The sequence below is a fragment of the Pyrgilauda ruficollis genome, unplaced genomic scaffold (genome assembly GCF_017590135.1).
Source record: "Pyrgilauda ruficollis isolate IOZ18807 unplaced genomic scaffold, ASM1759013v1 scaffold2, whole genome shotgun sequence".
Lineage (NCBI taxonomy): Eukaryota > Metazoa > Chordata > Aves > Passeriformes > Passeridae > Pyrgilauda > Pyrgilauda ruficollis.
In genome coordinates, this window is record NW_024519206.1 from 3,934,208 (window position 1) to 3,954,792 (window position 20,585).

The 20,585-nt window shown below is 38.3% G+C and overlaps 1 protein-coding gene across 2 annotated transcripts in view; it reads left to right on the forward strand.

The window, feature by feature from the left end:
• The first annotated feature begins 1,245 nt into the window (after positions 1–1,245).
• Positions 1,246–20,585, forward strand: part of SDHAF3 (succinate dehydrogenase complex assembly factor 3) — a 29,066-nt gene continuing 9,726 nt past the window's right edge. Inside the window, exon 1 of one of the 2 annotated variants that reach the window (XM_041466772.1) lies at positions 1,246–1,529. In XM_041466772.1, the coding sequence (XP_041322706.1) occupies positions 1,287–1,529 (243 nt within the window). In that variant the 5' untranslated portion in view covers positions 1,246–1,286. The remainder of the gene's footprint in view (positions 1,530–20,585) is intronic. The other variant, XM_041466773.1, reaches the window with a different exon arrangement.

Consider the following 20,585-nt stretch of genomic DNA (forward strand, 5'->3'; position numbering starts at 1 on the left):
CAGTAGTCAAGATATAATAAAATATTTAAATAAATTCTCTAAATGAATGCACCCTGAGATGATTCAGAGGAGTTGCAACCCTGCAAATAAGTGATACAGCAAATCAGTTTTCTAACCTTTAAACTGTGAACATATTGAAATACATATGGTAGAGAAAATGCTTTAGGTCCAGAAATCCTCCCTCAAAGAGATGTCTGCAGAAAATACAGTGTGAAAATATAGCAAGACAATCAATGTGAGGATCAGGCCGCCTCTGCCAGGGCCCGACTGCTCACTCTGACAGCATCACCAGCATGAGAAGGACAGGAGACTGTTGTTGAGAATAGTTAAACCTATAAGCATTTGCTTTTATTTCAGTAACTTTGCATTACTGGGAACTTCAGTTTTCCATCAATAAAGTACTTAGGACAACAATTAAACAGAAAGAAACAGTAGTCAGTAAAATAGCCTGTACTTTGCTCTTTATTCTGTTGCTCTCATAAAATGACTTGGGCTTTCGATGAGACAGTACATTTTCATCATTTCCTAGTATTTTAGTAAAGCTTAATGCTCCCTGGCCCTATGGAAATGTTTCCTTTTTGTTTTGAGTCATAAGTAATTTCACTGGCTGGAAGGAGCTTAACACTGACCCGCAATGAGGCAGGACTTTTGCCACAGCTGCCACTGCCCGACTCTGCTTTTTCCATTCTATCTATGACTGCTGACATTTGAAGCTTTTTCCATATGGGTGAGCTGGATGTGATGTTAAGCTGCTGAAAAAGCGTTATGGAGAGCTAGGGAGTTGGAGTTTGAGCTGTAAGTGGGAGGTAGGAGAACGCAGGAGCTCGGTAGTGACAACGTGGTGGCACAAAGTCCCACAGGGCAGTAAGGCTTCTTGCTGTGACTCCTCTCGTCTCGTAGTGAAAATCAAAGCAAATAAAATCTAAGCGTATGAAGCTTGGGCTTAGTGGCCTAATTAATTAGTGCCACATTCTACTCTGGTATAAAGTGCACATTTCATTTTTCTGGCAATGAACCTGGAGCCAAAAAGCAACTGTTTTCTTTATCTATCTGTATATCGGGATCTCTGCCACCCGCACGGTCTTTGTGAAACAACATCCTGCATGTATTCTTACAAGAAGTATTTGCAGCCCCATTGCTTGGTATCGCTCTAAACGCCACAGGCGAGACGCAGGCTCCAAGTTTGCGGGCAGCGCCGCCCCACACGGCGCCCCGAGCGCTGCCGTGGCCGCGGAGGAGGCGCGGCCCGGCCCGGCCCGGCCTTCGGGCCGCCCCACGGCGCCGCCATGGCGGGCGGGGCGCGGCGCCTGTACCGCCGCATCCTGCAGCTGCACCGCGCTCTGCCGCCCGCCCTGCGCGACCTGGGCGACCGCTACGTCAAGGAGGAGTTCCGGAGGCACAAGGCGGCCGGGCCCGCCGAGGCCCAGCGCTTCCTGCGGGAATGGGAGGCAAGTGCCCGGCGCCCCGCGGGGCAGGGACGCGGCCGGGAGCGGCGGGGCCCGGCGGGGCGCAGGGCAGGCCTCGGCAAGGTCAGCGGCGCCGGGCGGTCGCAGCTGTTCCGATGTTGGGCTCGGTGATCTCAGAGGGCTTTTCCAGCCCAGCTGATTCTCTCTCCTCGGGCACGCTCCCGTGAAGGGCGAGCTCCTTACAGAGCTGCAGAGTGCCTTGTAACTCTATGTCTCTAGGCAGGTTATCTTTTATGGTTCTCAGTGCCTTGCCTTAAGTGTGTGTGAGCATACTTATGCACACACAGGTATATGTAACAGAGTGACCTCAGTTATATAGTTAGCTATGTATAAATATATAAATAAAAGTATATGCACAATTATCTGTATGATCTCTAATAATGCATTGTATAAGTCTATATAAATATTTATAATTACATAACTAATTGTATAATTATAATTAGCTAAGTATAGGTGTAAATAGCTTCCCTGAGAACTTACATTTAATTTCTGAGTAACATATTTCTGTATTTCCTAAGGAAATAAGTCTTATGTGAACATTGCTTCTCTGCTTAACACCCCTTCCCCTGAACTTCCTGCCTGGTTTCACCAAGGAGAGAAAAGCAGATCACTCTCAAGTGAGGTTGTAACAAGTTCCGCAAGCAGCAGAGGAAGGAGACCCATAAGGTGCTTTCCCCACATGCCTGGACCCCAGTAGATATCATCATGTTAATAGGTCCCCAAGAAGTCCACATGGCAGGCAAATGTATAGACACTTCAGAGAGGAGGAGCTTCAGTTAAAGCATGAGCACAGCTGCAAGAGACAGATGTATAGACGCGCTTCCCATTAATTTTCCTTGAACCACTGGCTTGGTAGTACTTTTGAATCTCAAAACTGTTTTCCTTTCTATGGGAGGAAATTTTGTTCTGCTTTGCAGTGGAAGATGGTTAGCAAAGGTAGCATCCATTGCCTCCCAGTTTACCAGAAGAAGGGTAGTGGGGGAGAACTGCCCCATCCCTTCTATCCGCAGTAGCTGAAATCTTGTGGGTTAAAGTAACTGGGACATCAGGAATAAGCAGGGAGAAGACTGCCTGGTATTCTCTACAGAGGAAAGTAATAAGTGTATTTTAATTGCCTCTTGCCAACTGATAGATCCTCAAATCAGAGAAATTTGTATCAACCTCTCAAATGCCTGATGCTATTGTAATTTTCAATTGCCGTTTACTTGATACTGCTGAAATGTTTCTGCATCACTGCTTTCAATTTTAACATGAGCTAAAGACACAAGTTACAGGTTACTATTTTCAGTGCTAAAATCTTCCTTAAAATAGTTTTCGAAAAGGAAGGAAATGTTTACACTGAAATATCTTTAGCCATTTTTAAAGTGAAATATACAAGTAGTGAAAATGTTTCTCAGTTCTGAAATGTTTTAAAGGTAGATTATAGGGAAAATGGTGACAAAAATTAGACTCCAAGTAACAAGCTGAATTTTGAAACCTGACATTTAGTGCTATTAGCTATGATATGTTCAAGAAAAGGAAACTAATTTAATAACTGTTTTGAATGTGTGAATATAAAGAACTTTGCAAATATGTCTGTCTTCTAACAAGGTGCTGGGAGATATTAGCACGTAGTTAATGTGTCTCTTCTCATCTTTGATTTTTGTTTTGTTCTGGGGTCTTTCTCTCACCCAAATAATAATTTATTTTGAGTGTGAAATTTAAATCACACTTTCACATTTTTGGCCTGTGAGACTTGCTTTGCATCTTATGCTGTGATTCCCAGCCCCATGAAGACTTGAATGAGGTAATTGAGGAAAGTGTACTGAGAACAAACTTGGGTTAGGTAACTCTGCTAATTAATTCATATTGGAGTCAGTCCTCTGTCCTGGTTTTGCCTAAGATAGAGTTAATTTTCTTTGTGGTGGGTTGTTCAGTGCGGTGTTTTAGATTTAGTATGAGAATGATGTTGGTAGTGCACTGCTGTAGCTGTTCTTAAGTGTGCTTACTCTAAATCAAGTGTTTTTCAGATGCCCATGCTCTGGCAGTGAGGAGATGCACAAGAAGCTGGGAGGGAAAATGGCCAGGACAGCTGACCCAAAGTGGCCAAGTGGATATTCCACACCATACAACCTGTAGTATGTTCAGTATATAAACTGGGGGAAATTGGCTTTGAGGGGTTGATCACTGCTCAGGCGTGGGCAGGGCATCAGTCAGCAGGTGGTGAGCAGGTGTATTGTGCACCACTTGTTTCTCCTCTGTGTTATTCTTTGCACCCTTCCTGGGCAGCAGGACACTCTCTTGAAGTAGGCTGGAAGCTCCCGGACAGTTCTTGCAGGACACACCAGCATAGCTGTGAAGTGCTTAGGGTCTTGCCTAAGAGTCACCCAGTTAGCCATGAGTGAAGCTGAGATAATGCTGCTGTTCATGTAGCCTGTACCATCACTGTAATTCTTGCCTCTAATTTTATTAAACGAAACAAAAATCAATCAAACCAATCAAAAAAAAATCCACCTAAACAAATCACTACAACATTAATACAAACTGGTTGTTTAAGTTTCCTTTTGTCTTTTTTTTTTTCTTTTTGAAAAATACATGCTTACAGCTCTGATAACAATATTTTGGTGTGTTGTGTTTCCAGCCTTTTTCTTCCCACTTTGCTTGTTCATTAGGCTAAGCATATACCTTGCTGTATGCACTTTGGTGTTGTCAATATTCAGCTCCCATCTGGAAATGTTCTTTCCTCATGCCTTCTGTTGAAGGCATCTGGTACAGAGTGGCATGATGTCTCGTGTTACAGAAAATTAGTATTCTTAATTTTATGTTAAAGTAATATATCTTGATGTATATTCATCAGAGGGTAAAGATTATGGATATGATGATTGCAGTGATGTTTCTTGAGTCTGAATGAGGATTTCAATATGAAGTGTAATCTTAATAAGTCATCTGAAATGCTTTTTGAATGAAAATTTCCAAGGATGTCTTATTTTAACATGGTACTTACTTCACTGTTGCTAAAACTCTTCAGTCTCTCTTTGGGTAGTCAGACCTTCTGGGTGTGCCTGAATATACTAGTTTATAGCCTGAGGTGTGCTTTCTTGTCCTCCAATTTGATTCATATTAGCTGAACATTTAGAAAACAGGTCTGGCATTTCAATCACATTATGGTTGCCTCACATGCCCCTGCCCCCCTTACTATTTAAATTATGTTGATTCAAGGGAGCTGGGATATTAATTTGAGGTTGTAGCCAGGTGGGAGTCAGCCTCTTGTCCCAGGCAGCTAGTGACATGGTGAGAGAACATAGCCTCGGGTTGTGCCATGGGGAGGTTCAGGTTGGACATCAGAAGGAATTTCTTAGCAAAAATAATTGTTAAGAACAGACTGCCCAGGGAGGTGGTGGAGTCACTGTCCCTGGAAATGTTCAGGACATGACTGGATGTGGCACTTAGTGCCGTGGTTTAGTTGACAAGTTGTGTTTGATCAAAGGTTGGAGTCCATGACCTTAGAGGTCTTTTGCAGTCTGAATGATTCTGTGATTGTGTCTCACAAATGGAACAAATTTCCTTTATTTCTTGTGAGACATGGTGGAAAACCTGTAGGGACATTTCTAAGATCAGCTTTAAAAATAAAGGAGGGGAGAAAAGAGGTAAAAAGCTCTGAAATTATATGGCTGTAGTATGTGAGTGGTTCATGTTGTTTTCCTGTAAAGGAGATGAGAAGGGACCTCATCTTGTTTAGAATGCACAGGAATTGAGTGATTTAATATTAGAGCCAACCATGTAGATCGCTAATGAAATTTTGTAGGAAACCTAAGCTGACCTATTTGCATTTATAAAATAGGGAAACTATCCATTGAATATTCTTGGAGGAGTTTTTAAGTGGGTACGACCAATAGTAGACTGCAAGGTTATATGTGCTTATGTAAAAGAATATAAATATTGTGGTACTGGATTGCTAGTTTGTGTCTGGAAACCTGCTGGAAAGTATTGAAGGGGGATACAAAGAAAGTAAACTTTGTTGTTCAGGAATGATGCTTGTTCAGGTAGATTCAAATTAAGCATATAAATTATTAATATATGTTCCTATCTATTTTCTAAATATTTAATATTTTAATTAAAATAATTGGTACTCGTTTACAGGAGACTGCTGATATAATTAGATTGATACTGATTATTACCTTGGAATGGTATTGAATTAATGTTGACAGGTATGATAAGTCAATTAGTTCAGCAGTCTTCTAAATCATGGTAGCTGATGAGAATGCTTACATAAGATAAGTAATATTAAGATAGTATTGATTACTTAATTTGAGATTGCAATAGGTGCAATATTCAGCTATATAATTTCAGTAACAATTTATTTCACATGTAAGCATTAATTTTGAAAATGACCATTTTGTACTTGGCTTTTTTAAAAAGCCTGACACTGTAGATGAGAGGGCCTGGATTGTTTCTAAGGCAGAATCATTCTGCAGAATTGCACAACATTTTCTCAATTTAATAGATTGAATAAATTGCTTTTGAAATTCTTTGGTCACTCTTGACCCTGAAAATCTTTTTACAAGCTTTCAAGTCAACTGTCACATAGCCTCTCAGGAATGACTAAATTTTTGAGTCAGAGTATTTGATGCAATACAAATAATTGTCATTCATCCAATTTATTTTCAGTTGCCTGCGTCACTTGCAGCATTTACTTTGCTGGGATGATTGTGGGGTGCTGTCATATCTCAGAGAATATAGTAGTTTTGATATGTCTTTTTCTGCTCATCAGCGGATACACTAGCAGAACTTTTTGCTTCTTAATTTTCTGGGCAAGTATAATCTTCCCTCCCCTTCTTGATTTATTTTTAAACTACTGGCTCTCAAAAATATGTTTAAATGTTGAACGGAGAATTTGAAGAGCAAATAGTCCAAGAGGGTGGAAGAGGAGATTTGACCAGTACTGGAGTCAGACTGAAATGGGAATGGGATGTGTGGGTTGCCCTTTGTGCTGTCTTTCAGCAAATAATGTAGGTAGTATAAGTATAAAACAGCTGCTGGCATTCTGAATTCTGCTCTCAGGTTTTGTGAAGTACATTATATAGGAGATGTTTTCTTTGCCTGACAGAGAAATACTTTTTTTTTTTTTTTGAAGTAAAATATGTACTTAGGTTTTTTGCAATTTTTTTACTTTTATTAAAGTAAAATAGGATTTTAGAGTAGTATTTCATTTTAACATTACTGATACATTGGAATTTGCTTTTAGTGATTTTTATGGCTATCTGGATGAAAACCTTCTTATTAAGAGTAAATTCCTACTGAGTCCTATGTTTTTATCCCCCACTTAGGGTGTTCACTAGTTATTAATCTGTAGAACTAAATTGGAGTCAATTTCCTCTATTTTCTTGTATATTTCTCAAAAGGTAGGAAGGAATTTTGCACTTTTCTGAGAGCCAGGGAGTTGTGGCTGATGAACTGAAGAGCATGTGGGATTTAGGCATGAATGGCAGCAGGAAATCAGGCTGCTGCTCTGACCTGGCGTTCCTGGTGGCCTGCTTGGTTGTAGGATTTGAAATCTACCTCAGATTAAGTTTTGCCTGGGTGCACCCATGATTTGGTGAGTGTCCTGAGTTAGTATTTAAGTGCAATTGCAAATTCACAACCTTTTGTTGTGAATCCCTCTTGTGAAGTTTAATGCAAATAACATCTTTTTCATATTATGCCATCAGTTCCATCCTTTCAGTGCTCTTTCACATTTGGGTTTAGAAGCAGGAGCTGTTGTCTGCTTGTCTTCCGTAGAGAATCCAGGCAGTCTGGGAGCTTTCTGAAGTGGTGAGACTTGTGGTAGCCTGGTGGATACCCACTGCCTTGTGCATGATGCACATCTGTTGCAGGAAGGGGAATTTGTTACTTCTCACCTGGAAAGCAGCATCGTTCTCTTTCAGGTTCCCCTGGCCACTGCTGAGGCCAGTGATTTCTTTTTGGTTGGTTTTTAGTGGATTTTTTTTTCCCTGTGTACATGCTGGTTTTAGACCTTTAGTGTATTTTCTAAATTCAAAATTTTATAAATTGTAGCATCAGTATTCTCAATGCTTCTGTCATGTTACTATGCCAATTATCACTATGCTATCATATCTATGATTGCATGTACTAGTCAGATGGCTGTTTTTCTAACTGCTTATCTGTTAGTTGAAGTTTTTATTTACAACTGTTTTGACACAGCAGGAAATCATGTCCAAGTCATAGGGGTGACATCCAACAGTAATGTCAGTCACTTGCTTGTGCCAGTCACCTCAGGTACAGTGCAAGTACAAATACATGATGTGCAAATAGGTTTATAAATTTCAGATAGTTTCGTAGCATGCCTTGGATATTTAAAATGTGGCATGAATTGAATTCCTGAACTGAAGTTTCTTGGCAGAGTATAGCAATTTTATTAGTTCCAACTTAGATTGAGATATTTAAATTGCTGTAGAAGAGGGATGCATCTCTAATGAGTGTTAGCAGTTCATTCCTTACATTGAATAGCACTGAGAGGCCATATGTCTCAGGGTTGAAGGTACTGTAGAAGTTTTGTGAATGTCTGCTCCATGAGCAGAGACCTGCACCTTCCTAATGCGTACAGGCTAGTGGCAGGCAGTGTGAGAATAGGTCTCTAAATAAGAAAAGAACCAGACACAGTAGAAGCAGAACCAGTAATGGAGCATTTACAGAATTGTCAGTTTAAAAGGTAATTCAGGTTTCCATCTAGTGGTGGTATAAAATTCTGTCCAAGCATATGAGACAGCATGTGCATAGCCATGTTCCTAGCATACCACTGTACTTGTGTATATGTGTGAAACTTAGGGAGTCAAGGAATCAAAAGCCTTTATTATGTATAAATTATATATGTAATAGCACAAAATTCTCAGGCCCTCCAGATTTTTTTAAAGTCAGAGCTGCAATGACCAGCAGTCTGTTATTTTGTGCATTCAGCTATCCAAATACTCTTATTTGCTGTGAATTAGGCTGATTCCTCTTTTTCATTATTCCATGACAGCCATTAAAAAAGTTTAACTTAACATAGGTTACTGAAAGCAAATAGGTTTCTTAAAAGGTTTTCTTCAAGTTGTATGTGTGCAAGTATGAGTGTTGTTAGATTTCTTGCTTTCTCTTATATATAAACAAAACAAAGAAAAAGGAAACAGGAATAGATGGGTATCCTGATTCTTTTGCCCCAGTGTTTTAGCCCTATTTTTAGTATTTAAAAGTATTTTGCAATAGAATTTAGAAAACCTGCCAGGTTAGGTTTTGCGATGAAGGTTAACAGTGATTGAAAGATGGATCAAGCAGTGTGATGCTGCAAGGGTGTTTATTGACAAAAGGCACAGATATTTATATTGTTTTAGCTTCTGCATAACAATTTCCAGTTGTTCAGTCTACGTGTGATTTAGTACATAGCAGGCCATAATGTATATGTTTTCTTTGCACAGTTAATCACAGCAGGCTCTTCTGTTCTTTGAGAAGGGGACACAGTTTCTGCAGTTCCTTCTTTATGTATCTTCCTCAGTTTCTGCAGTTCTTTCTCACAGCTTTTTCTCACAGCTCTTGCTGCACAGTCTTCACCAATTCAAGAGTATTGTTCATGTCCTTTAACTCATTCTGCTCTGCAGCACGAGGTATTCAGGTCTGAACTTTGTTGCATTTTAAGACAATGTAGTGTCTTAAACACCACATGGGTCAAACAAACAAACAAACTGAGTATGAATTGCAGTTGCAAAGTTTTGAGGATTTCTGCTTGTTTGTATTTTATTGACACCTTCCTTCTAGCATTTGTTTGGTACTTGTGTGAATATTGTCAGCATGTAGTGTTTTGTAAGCATGGTAGGTTTTTTTACCACCTTGTCAGTGCATTTCCACTATCAACACTGTAAACACTGCCAACTTTCTACAAGTGCTGTCAAGTACCATATTTTGTAATTACTGCAATAATATTATGAGTGCTGTAATTGCATATACTGTATGGATGTGCCTTTCTGTCCTGTGTAGACAGAAAATTGGTATTTTCTGCAAGGTAAAATGGTATCTGGAGCACATCAGAATAATTGTTTAGAAACTGTTTTGCTTTTTTTTTTCTTTTCTTCTTTCAGTGTAATGTGAGGTTGCACAAATAGTGTTATGGATATTGGAGGATTTTAAAGCCCTATATTTTTTATATATAGAGCTGTACTTAGGACATATTGATGTGTACCCATTGAAGAATGAAAGGGTTTTTTTACACAGTTCACTGATATTAAAGTAATTTAATAGAATATTGTTTTTTGTAAGAAGTTGAACCTCAGATTTTGACCTCATTATCTTGTATTTAGTGACATTATCACCATTCATGTTGCTCTAGCTGTCTTTTGTAATGCTGAGAGCTTTGCCTGTTTTGAGGCTGAAGCTGACTGTACTTACAACCATAAGTCTTCTTAGAGATATTCTGCTTTTTGTACAGCTCACTCCTGGGAATCCATCGAGCAGAAAATTCCTGCTGAAATATATTTTGTTTCTGTGTCTCAAAGCTGCTAATTTTGAACTATATTTTTGAAGGATATAATTTAGAAAATATATTTAAACTTAGTATCTGATAAGATGTTTGAACTTCTAGCTTTTGAAGGTCATATCCAGAAGCAATGTATAGTAATTAGGTATTTCTAATGAGCAAGTTAGAAGTCCTACTAGAAGCATAGTTACTGAGTGTTGGATTTTAGGCTTATTGGTATGTGGGGGGGGTTGAGTTCTGTTAATATCCTGTTTTTTATTGTTTCAGGGGTATTAGTGAGAGACAGAGCAGTCTAAGATGAAAGAGAGATGCACTTTTTTTCTCACTGTAGTAACTAGGTAAATCTGTAAAATACCTTCTAAATTGATCTTGCACCCATATTTCAAGGCTGGCTAACAGACACAATGTAGATGCATCTTACGGTTCTCTGTGGGAATTACTGAATGGTGTAATCTTGACTTCTTAAACTAGTTTTATACAACTTTATTGTATTTTTTTTCCTTCTTGCTGAACTATTCTAGTCAGTAATTTAGAGGAAATGAATATTAGGTCACTGAAACATTAGTTTTTTTTCTTGTCTTTTTTTTTTTCTTCTTCTTCCTGAACCAGAAGAAATGCGGTGGAAGGGTTTACGTCCCCATCACTGTTGCTTCTTTGGAGATGTCATGGCTGGAGGTGTTGTGTGGTGTTGAAAGTATTGATATTTGCATGGAATAAGCCAGAGAAACTGGTTTATTTGTTTTTGTGGGCCATCAGATACCATTTATTTATAACCAGTTTCTTGCTTCTTATGATTGCATAGCGAAAGCATGTGGTCTTTGTAGTAGAATTTGGTTTCTAATAGGCAGTCTGTGTTGAGGTAAGAATTCATATTATATTAGCAATCCTTGAGACTTCATCACCTTTTGACTGAAGTCTGTAATGCCCTTGTGTGTACACTCATGGCTGATTTTTGACCTGCTGAAGGAAAAGTGTTGTTCATAAGTTTGCAGTTTTTAAAGTGTACACATGATGGCAGCAAATACTTAGCTAGAGAAGCCTTGTTCCTGTGCTAGAAAAAAGAGGCTGCTGAATTTTCTAATACAAACGAGAATACCTACCGATTCAGTTTTTGTTAAATTATTTCTTGAAATATATATTGAGAATTGTTAATTTACTGCTGCAAATTTTGAGCAGGCTTTTCAATTAGGAAACTTTACTGGGCTTTCCACCTGGTTTAGTCATAATATTGTCATAATATGCTTTCTGGTTTGGATTTGCATTGGTAAACAACACTCTTGGGCACAGGGTGTGACTCTTGTGGATGGTGCTGGGCAGGGCCAGGAGTTGGACTGATCCTTGTGGGTCCCTTCCAACTTGGCATATTCTTTGATTATAAAATGCAGATCAGCTGTGGTAGTCCCCAGGAGAGTAAGCCCAGAGCAGATGGAGCCTCAGTATGTAGATACAAAACTCTTTTAAATTTTTTTTTTCATAATAGATCTATTGAGTTTTAAAACTATTGTATTTTTGGAAGTGTACTGTAATAGGCCAAATGGAAATGTTTTTTCCACCAAATAAAAAGTTTTATTGTTAGTAATGTCACATTTTAGATGCTATTACAAAGTATGTTGGTATTGCATAGTACTCTTTAGAGTAGCAAGTTTTTTTAAAAAATGAAAATATAGTATAAAATATTATTTATTCCTGCTTTATTTCTGGATGCCAGTGAAACATTTAAACTGAATCTTTTTCTCTTTTTTGTGCCCATTTCAAAATGGATATGGCATATGTCAGTCATCCACCATGATATTTTAAGCCGAAAAGTTATAGGTTGCCACAGTTCCAATAATAAAACCTTGTGGAAGGTGTAGGTCAGCTTTTGGCAGTGGTACAAGCAGGCTGCTCTAAAATGAAGGATATTTTGGTTCATGTTCAATTACTTGTTCTGTCTATGTACTTTATTTGCAGTAGTTTAAACTTTATTTTATACTTGGAATTAATTTTAAGGTGTTCAGCAAATCATGATATTCTGTTGTTTTCTGGACCTTTTAAATTCAGTTTATTGTTCACATTGAAGTACCCCGGTGAGCTATTTAACATCCATTATTACAGTGAGTCATTTTAAGAATTTATTTAAGAGATCCATGATAATGAAGGGTTTTAATTAAATAGCAAACATGTCTTTTGTTCTTCAGCTGCTGATTGAGAAGTGAAAAGAAATTTCATTGGTAGCACTAGCAATGTTATTCTGGTTCATGGGCAGTTCAGTACCATCAGCATAACTGAAAGGATTTACACTGTTGAGAAAAACATCATCATCCTATTGATCAAGAAAGAAATGAGAGTTGCTTTGTGAATAATGTGAACTCTGATTTGTCTTTTAAAAAAAAAATTATTATTTGTTTTACTGGTGAAACTGATTTTTGTGGAGTCCTTGTCTACCAGCAGATGCCACTCCTCAGCAGCAGCGTGTTTTCCAGACCTCACCAAATAGGAGAAAATAATTGTGGTAGACCCTTGCTTTTAGATATAATACAATTAAATATTTATATTGCTATAAACAATTAAATATTTATATTTTACAGTGGAGCTGTTTAAAGGTTTGTTTCCTGCTGATGCATTAAATCCCAAGGCTGCAAAAATAGTAGTGTGTGAGGTAAGATGCCTTTGTTCTTCAAAGTATTTTAGTTGAACGGAGGATGACCCAGAAATCCTTCAGGGCTCAGGGAGCTTCATTACAGAAGGTGTAAAGGTGTCTTGCATTGGAATTGCTGAAAATATGTAACAAGAAAGACTTGGAAGCTGAAGTCTCAGCTTGCAATAGGCCAAGTCCTTGTAAAACCTTTAAGCATATGGAAAAACAGATGGCCCAGTTACAAGTGTAAGAAGGAACTAAGAAGTGAAAATAGACAAGGAAATCCTGGTAAGAATATTCTGTTTGTAATTTCCAAATTTTGAAAAGACATTGTCCTGTGATTATGTGTCCTGGGACATGAATAATGATGTGCTGCTATCTCTAAACTTCAACAGCTGGTGTTTTTAGCTGCTGGTGTTTTGCATGTGGGCAAGGCCTCTCTTGGCCTCTGTAGACATCTGCAGTAGAAGACTATTTTGAAATTGGTAAATATGCTTGGACCACCAGGCCCTGGATTGAGATGATGGGTGTCATCTTCACAGCCTTGACTCCCTCCATCTGTCTGCCAGTAATGGAAATACTCCTTATGTAGCTAACAAGATTTTGACTTTTCACACAGAACCATCTGTGTGTGTTTTTTTTTGTTCTAAAGGGTTTTATTTTATATTCCTGGTGAGAGGAGATACGTTATACATATGTGTGTGTATAGATATATATAGATATATATATGTCTCTGTGTGTGTATGTATATATATATACACACACACACATATTATGCCTCCTCAACTTCAAAAATTATGCAGAGTACTTTCTTGTGGCTGGTGGGAAACCTGTGAAGATGTGGGGATGCCATTTAAGCCCTGGAGAAAAAAACTGTGAAAAAAGCCCTCAGTGCCAATTTCATTGCATTCCCACATGTTTCCTGGGAAAATTCTCCTTTAACTTCTAGTTTGTGTTCTGTAGTTTGGATTTCATCAGCTCTTTCTTGGAAACTATGTGTTCTGCATTTTGTTTTATTCCTGTTGCTTTCAGGAAAAAGTGTTTCTGACTTCATTTGATGTTACAACAAGCTTGCTTCTCTTAAGGATGTTTTCTGGAACATTGATTAGTGTCAGTTATCCAGTGTTAACAAACTTAAGTGTTTGACAGACTTAATTTTCTAGATGTTAACTATTTACAACCTTTTGGATTTTTTTTTTCTGTATTCATATATCTACATATATGCAGTATACATGCATGGTGTATTTCAGGGGTTTGGCACCATCTACTTCATTGAGTGTTTAATGGCTTTGAATTGAAGCAAAGCATATTGAAATCACAGGGTGATTTCAGTGGGTTCTTCTGAAATGGCAAGTGTGCTGGACAGTCCCTCAGTGGACAGTAGCTGCAGGTGAAGTTGAAGTTCCTTTGAGCTCTTTCACTGAAGCATGAAGGTAAATCCATTCATGTATCAGAGTGTTTGGTTAAGAGAAAAGAGTTGGAATTTTGCAGTGAGAGAACTGGAACGTGTTTGCATGCAAGCAAATCTTTGTATTAATTCTGCTTGACAGCATTCCAAATGTTGTACTTTGCCATTCAGAGCCTTTGGAGCCTTCTCGGTAATAGGGTTTTGGAAGAAGTTATCCCAACACAAAAACTACACAGCACAAAAGACAAGACAAAAATAAGCAGTATGAATAAGCACTATGAAATACTGCTTGGGAATAGAGATAACACCTCTTGCAGTGTTTTCTGGGGACTGTTTGGCCACAGCATTGTCGAGGTAAAGGTGGGTCTGTACTGCTGAGCTGATGTGCTTGGGCTGCTTTGCAGCTGGCAGTGGAACAGCCCATTTCCATGCTCTTAAACTCCTATGCTCCAGAGCAGGGTGGCTGTATCCAAACTGCCTGCTGGGAGCAGCCCCTGATCTCTGCCAGCTCACTGGCTGCATTTGGGAATTGTTTTGCATAAAGATGGTTATCCTTGATCAAAAGCTGAGCCAGGGACTGTGGCACCAAGCTCCCAGGGTGGGTGGTTGAGTTCTGATAGCTTCTCAAAGCATTCCCTGGCACTGCAATAAGTTGTTACTGCAGACAGAGCGCTGTCTCCTCTGCTGTCAAGTGCAAGTGTTGCTTTTGTTCTGAATTCTCTCTGTCACACATTAGCAGATTCTCAACAGCTGTTGGGTTTATCTACCTTTCTCCAAATCAAGAGTTGTCATATCTGAAATCCATGTGAAGATTGAGCTGTCTAAGAAACAAACTAAGCTCTCTAGTGCTGTTCCGCTGCTGGTCTGGTGAACCAAGAGGAGACTCTCTTGACCATAATGAAATTGCATGTCAGAGCTGGGCACTGTGTCTGCACAGTAGCACTTGTGATTGTTCAGCTCTAGTGGAAAGTATGTTCCTGGAAGGAAAAGAAAGTGAAAAAATCCACCTTTGCTGTCTTTCTAACCAGGAGGGGTTGCCAGACATGTGTCTCGTTATTCTGCATCCTAGATCTGTAATATTCAGTACCATTCAAATATTAATTGAATACTAACATCTTAGAAAATTTCATTTTTGATTCAATTTAAAGTGAGCATTCACTGCTACTTCAGAGGCCTCTGGAGAACATAGTCCAGCTGCTGTTCATGGTTGTGTTTTGTGTTGATAAGACAAGCACACACTTTCACTTTTTCATCTTTCCCTTTTACTGGCCTGCTTCTGAAATGTCATGGGCCAGGTTTACACTCTCATGGGCCACAGAGATGAGACTGAGTTTGGGAAGATTGTTTGGTGTGGTGCCTCTGATAGGGTGTTGTATGGGTGAAGGAAAAGCTACGTGAAGAACAAGCTGCATGAGCCAGGTAACAAGCTGTTAACTTGTTTGGGTGATGATGGGTATAGGGGAGCTCCCAAGTTCCTGGAAAAACTAGAGCTACTATCATCTTACACAATACCTCAAGGGCAAGTAGGCAGAAAATAAACCTTTGAGTAATGCCAGTTTGTGTATTAGAGCATTTCTAATTATGCTTTGTTGTCACTGAGCCTCATTTGGTGAACTCATTTGGTTAAGATGTACTGCTTGTAGATTTTGATCAGATTTTTTTTGAGTGCTGTTGCATAGTGTGTATTATGTTTCCAGTAGAAAGGAGGTTTTGTTCTTTTTTTCACTTGCATATTGTGCAAGTAAAGCTTCAATGACTTTGGTATAATGAGGAAAATTATTAATACAGTCTGTTTCTTTTCTGAAAAATAGCTGTTAATAAAGTTTTATGTTGGTTATGAAAGAATAGAATGGAAACTAGCTTTTGTGTGTGTTAATAAAAGCTTGTATACTAAAAGAGTTTGAATAAATCAGCTGATTATTCAAGTGTCAGTATTGTATTACTGATTTTTAAAGTGTGTGAACTTGTCTGTCTTAGTGAACTTTGTAGTTGATTTAGTTATTTTGAAACAATTGCCTTGAGGGAAGAAGAGAACTGTTTGATATAGTATGATATCTTCAGTACTGAAACATTTGAAAAAAATCTGAAATCTGATAGTCCTCAAAACATAATGTCAGATCTTAACAATAACCCGAGATTTATAATTTAAATATTTTTATCTTGGGAGTAGTCATTAAAATATAGCTTGGACTAATCTTGGGTTTTTAATGAATGGAGTAATAAGGCAGAGGTAGGCTGGAAGACCTTTAAAGGAAATGCCATTTTAGATCGGGTTGGTTGTGACCTCATCCAGTCCTTTATACAAACCCTTTTGGATTCTGCTGGTAGAGGATGTGCAGAAAAGATTTGACTTAAAGTATTAATTTTCAAATGTTAGCTGAGAGGGCTCCCAAAATTTCTTCTGTTCAAGCAAAACTAACTACAATTCTAAAAGTCAGTTGTAACCTAAGTTGTAGTCACAGCTGAATGGTTATTAAAGTACAAGTGCTGACACTCAGCACTCTGAAGGTCCATGATCACTGGCACACATTGGTATCCTTTGTGGCACTTCTAATTGCTTGGTTTCAGTCCAAGAGTAATATAATCTGAAGCATTTTAAATCATACTGTGTTGGGTTTTGCCTAATAATTAGTTAAGCTTATATAGAAATGTAACTGTGTAGGTGTGAATTTAGCAGTGTATTTATGCTTCCACAATATGTTTCATATGCTTTAGTTTAGTTTATCTGTTTTTATACAGGAGTCAGAGACACAAGTCAGCCATATAGATTGCATATGTCATTGAAATGAGGATTAATGTGCTATACAGTGTGGAATGTAACTGTGATGGAGCAACTTTCATGGTAATTAGCAAGAGCTTGGAAACCTGTGTTAAACTGCTGTGAATGCTGTCTACATCATGATTAATTTTTATTGTATTGTTTTTGATGGATTGTTTGTGTACTTATTTGCACAATTGCACCCTTCTAATGCATGGTAACAAGTATGAGGATAAATAAAGTGTGTGAGTTTGTGCTTTTTTTTTTTTTTTTTGAAAATTAATGCCATGGGATCTAAAAGACTTAGTTCCAGTCTTTCATGGCATTAGATTGATATCTAACTGTTCCACTTGAATTTATTTAGTAGTCTAGCAAAAAGCATACAGCAATATGCAGTGGATTTAATTGTGAATTTGAAATTCACTTTGAATTTGTTTTATTTGGCTTTGTATTTTTTTTTTCCTTCACCTTCAGCTGTTCAATTCTGTTGTGTGAGATTAAATTCTCGTGATCCCTTGTACTATTTAGTATGTCCCATTTGTTGATTTAAGCTTTTGGTACAGTGATGCCCCTATCACTGAGTACTTACCAAGTTACCTACCAAAGGTTTCCTTTTTTCTGAGTAATGGAACTTTTTTGTTTTCATTTTTGATTAGGTAGTTTGTAGGAGCATTGTTGAGGGAAGATAAATTCTGAAAAACATTTCAAATAGGTATGATAATTTTGACAGCCACTGTAGCAGAACTTTCCCAGGGAAATCTCTACCTACCTGATGAAATAAAGCATTAGCAAGAGGGTTCTGTAAAGGAAGATGTTTTGCAAAGTTGTTATTTGTAAATTCACTGCTGTAGTGGATATAGAAAATAGTTAAGTGAAGATGAGGAAATCTGCTTTATTTTTCTCGTAAATATAGTAGAATACAAATGATCCCAGCGCTTTTCCCCAATGCTGTATTGTTTGAGTGTTTCTGCCCATTGAGGCATTAAAAATTCATGTTAAAGCATTATGCCTTGACATGGAGATGTTACATTTTTTTCCAGTTTTCTAGGGCAGCGGTCACTAGGCAAGGCTAGTCCTTCACTATAGCAGCAGGTACACTTCAGGCTGCCTTTGCTGTAGTGCTCCTGCCTGTGCGGCAGAGGTCCATGGGGAGCTTTCAATGTCTAGTCCATAGGGACATTTCCCGAGCAGCCCACAAGTGGCTTTTGGAAAAAGTGTTTATTCTGGTTTACCTGTGTCTTCTGTGATAGCAGTGATGCAAGTGCTGGGATGGCAGAGGAGCCCTTGCAGTCTGATGCCTTCCTGTGCGTGGCCGGTGCTCCGAGCTGTGACCTGCAGCAAATGTGTGCTGTGCTCCCCTGCTGTGTCTCATGACGCAGGTGAGGGGGAGGGCTTTCCCCTACATCACTAAACAGATGTGGTGCGACTGGTCTAGGCTCCCCTCCAACCGGTGCCTTCACAAATTACTTTTTTTCAAAGGTACATGAAACATTCTGCAGGACAGCAAATCATGCTAATAATACTCATCCACCCCTTTAAGACTGAAATAAACCCCTGCCCACAAAGACCCCATGGATTGCCCTTCAGTGTGATCCATGAGGTTCTGCTCTGCTTGTGGGCAGATGTGCACAAGACTTTCTTTTCCATATTTGTATTGGATAGCAAGTAAAATCCATTAAGAAATATAAACAATTCAAAAATAAATCCAGTTCTTATTGTTCACATAGCATTGCATCATTTTAAATAAGTCCAGAGTAATTTTAAAGCCATGCAAATATAAGCTGAGGTAATTCCTTAGTGTTGAAAAGTCCTGAAACACAAATGAAACCTCTTGAATAGCTTTGGTATTCTCTGACTGGTAGGAACCATATTTATTTCATTATCAGTGGATGGCAGGCAGAGATTTTTCTAAACTTATTTTTCTAATTTAAAACCCTTCCTGATCATCAGTAGGAAAAGAACTCGGTTCTTAATCCAGTGTAAGCAAACAGTGCAGTGGTTTGACATTGATGCTAATGATATCATTGTATTAGTGTGCAGAGAGCAGCTGAGCAGATCTGGGTGCACCATACCAAAATGATTAAACGGTACCACTTAGAGCAGAGGTAGTTTATCATGGGAGTTTTGGACATACAAGTACAACTAGTATGTGACACTTCCCATTTGTGCTATCTTTGCCAAAGGCAGGCTGCTTCTGCTCCACATGTTAATGCTTTTTTTACCTCTAAGTGAAGACTGTGGCACGTGGCTGTAGAAGCACCTGCAAGGGTGCCAGAGCACAGAACTGAGCTCACCTGACCAATATTTATGTGGTGCATCCCTATTTCTGAAAGGTTGCCGTGATATTTTCATGGCTCTGGTATTTTCACATGCTTTTTAAGTATTGAGGTAAATTAACTTCCATGCCAGTTCAACATATACCTGTTTGCTTGGGATCAGACAGCCTGTTTTTGCACAGAGAAAAAGGAGAGATTCTAGGTGGGTGAGAATTTTTAGTAATATATAGGTAGTCTGGATTTTTGTTGTGAAATCTTAGAGCTTTGTTAACTGAGTGTTCACTTAAAACTGAAGTACATAGAGCTCTAAACTATTTGACATACTTGATTTCCATTCCTTAATTTTTCCCCTATCCTGATTTCTGTGTCATTGCTAATTGAAAGCAAGCCCCCTTTAATTGCTGGAAAACCTCTGGCAATAGCAGGAAAAAAGAAAAAAAAAAAAAAAAGAAGAAGATATAGGTGAATTGCTTTTGAAGTATTTGTTGTATAGAGATTACAGGAGAACGTGTTGAGGCTTGAGTTTGATATGTATTTGATCTCCTCAAGAACAGTACAGAATATTTGATGGGTTTTTTCAGAAGTACTTTCAGATTAACTGTCTCTACAGTACTTTATTGAATTTCAAAACTTGTTTAGCAGATGACTGAATTTTTCTTTTTCATTTTCTGCTTAATCCCTCCAGTCTTTGATGGGGTGGCTATCCCTTGCTGTATTGTGACAGACACTAAAAATCCTCTTAAATGCCAGAGCTGTTGGATAAATGGATAGTGACTTGCAGATGATTACAGAAGGTTTTTGGTATCTCAGATTGTATGATTCTCATGTAGTCAATAAAGATTCATGCTCCCTTTTAGCAGCTCTTGACTGTACTGATGACAATTGTTTTCTTCAGTTAACTTCTGTGACTAGTTCTGAAATAATTCAGAAATGACATAAAAATCTGCAACTTAAAAACCATTGGTAAGATACATAAATTTATAGGCTTTGGTTTTTTTGCCTTAAGAAACTGCTGAAAAAATAAGCCCAGGTTTAGGATGGGAACTTTTAGTTTCCCTGAGCATCTTTGTCTGCAGTTAAACCAGAGGACTCTCTGGCTACATACGTTAAGGAACTTTATGTTGTAATTTTGAGAGCAGTAAAACTAAAGATGAAGGAAATGCCGTGATTTATTCTATTGCTTGGAGGTTATGGATGACTTTCTAAACAATGTATGTTAGTAATTTCATTTGACAGATGCAGGTGTATGTGTATACAAAGTATTTGTCTGGTCTCAAACTTGGATGCCATTTAACATATTTTGCTGCAGCAACAAGAACTTTAAAAATTTTCACTGGGTCTAGCACAGAGAGTAATAAGTTAACCTTTCTTGCCTTTTATTAAGTACTGTGAAGTAGATGTTAATTGCAGTAACAAGCTTTCTTTCCATAGAGTGAATTTACAAATATAAACCAGTGTGTTGTTTGTTGTAATAAGGAGGATGTCAATTACATCAATTTGCATTTCTTTTCATAGAGATGTCCTATTGCTGCTGTTTAAAGTAAGAAGGACTGAATTGCAGCTAGATGATTGTGGCTA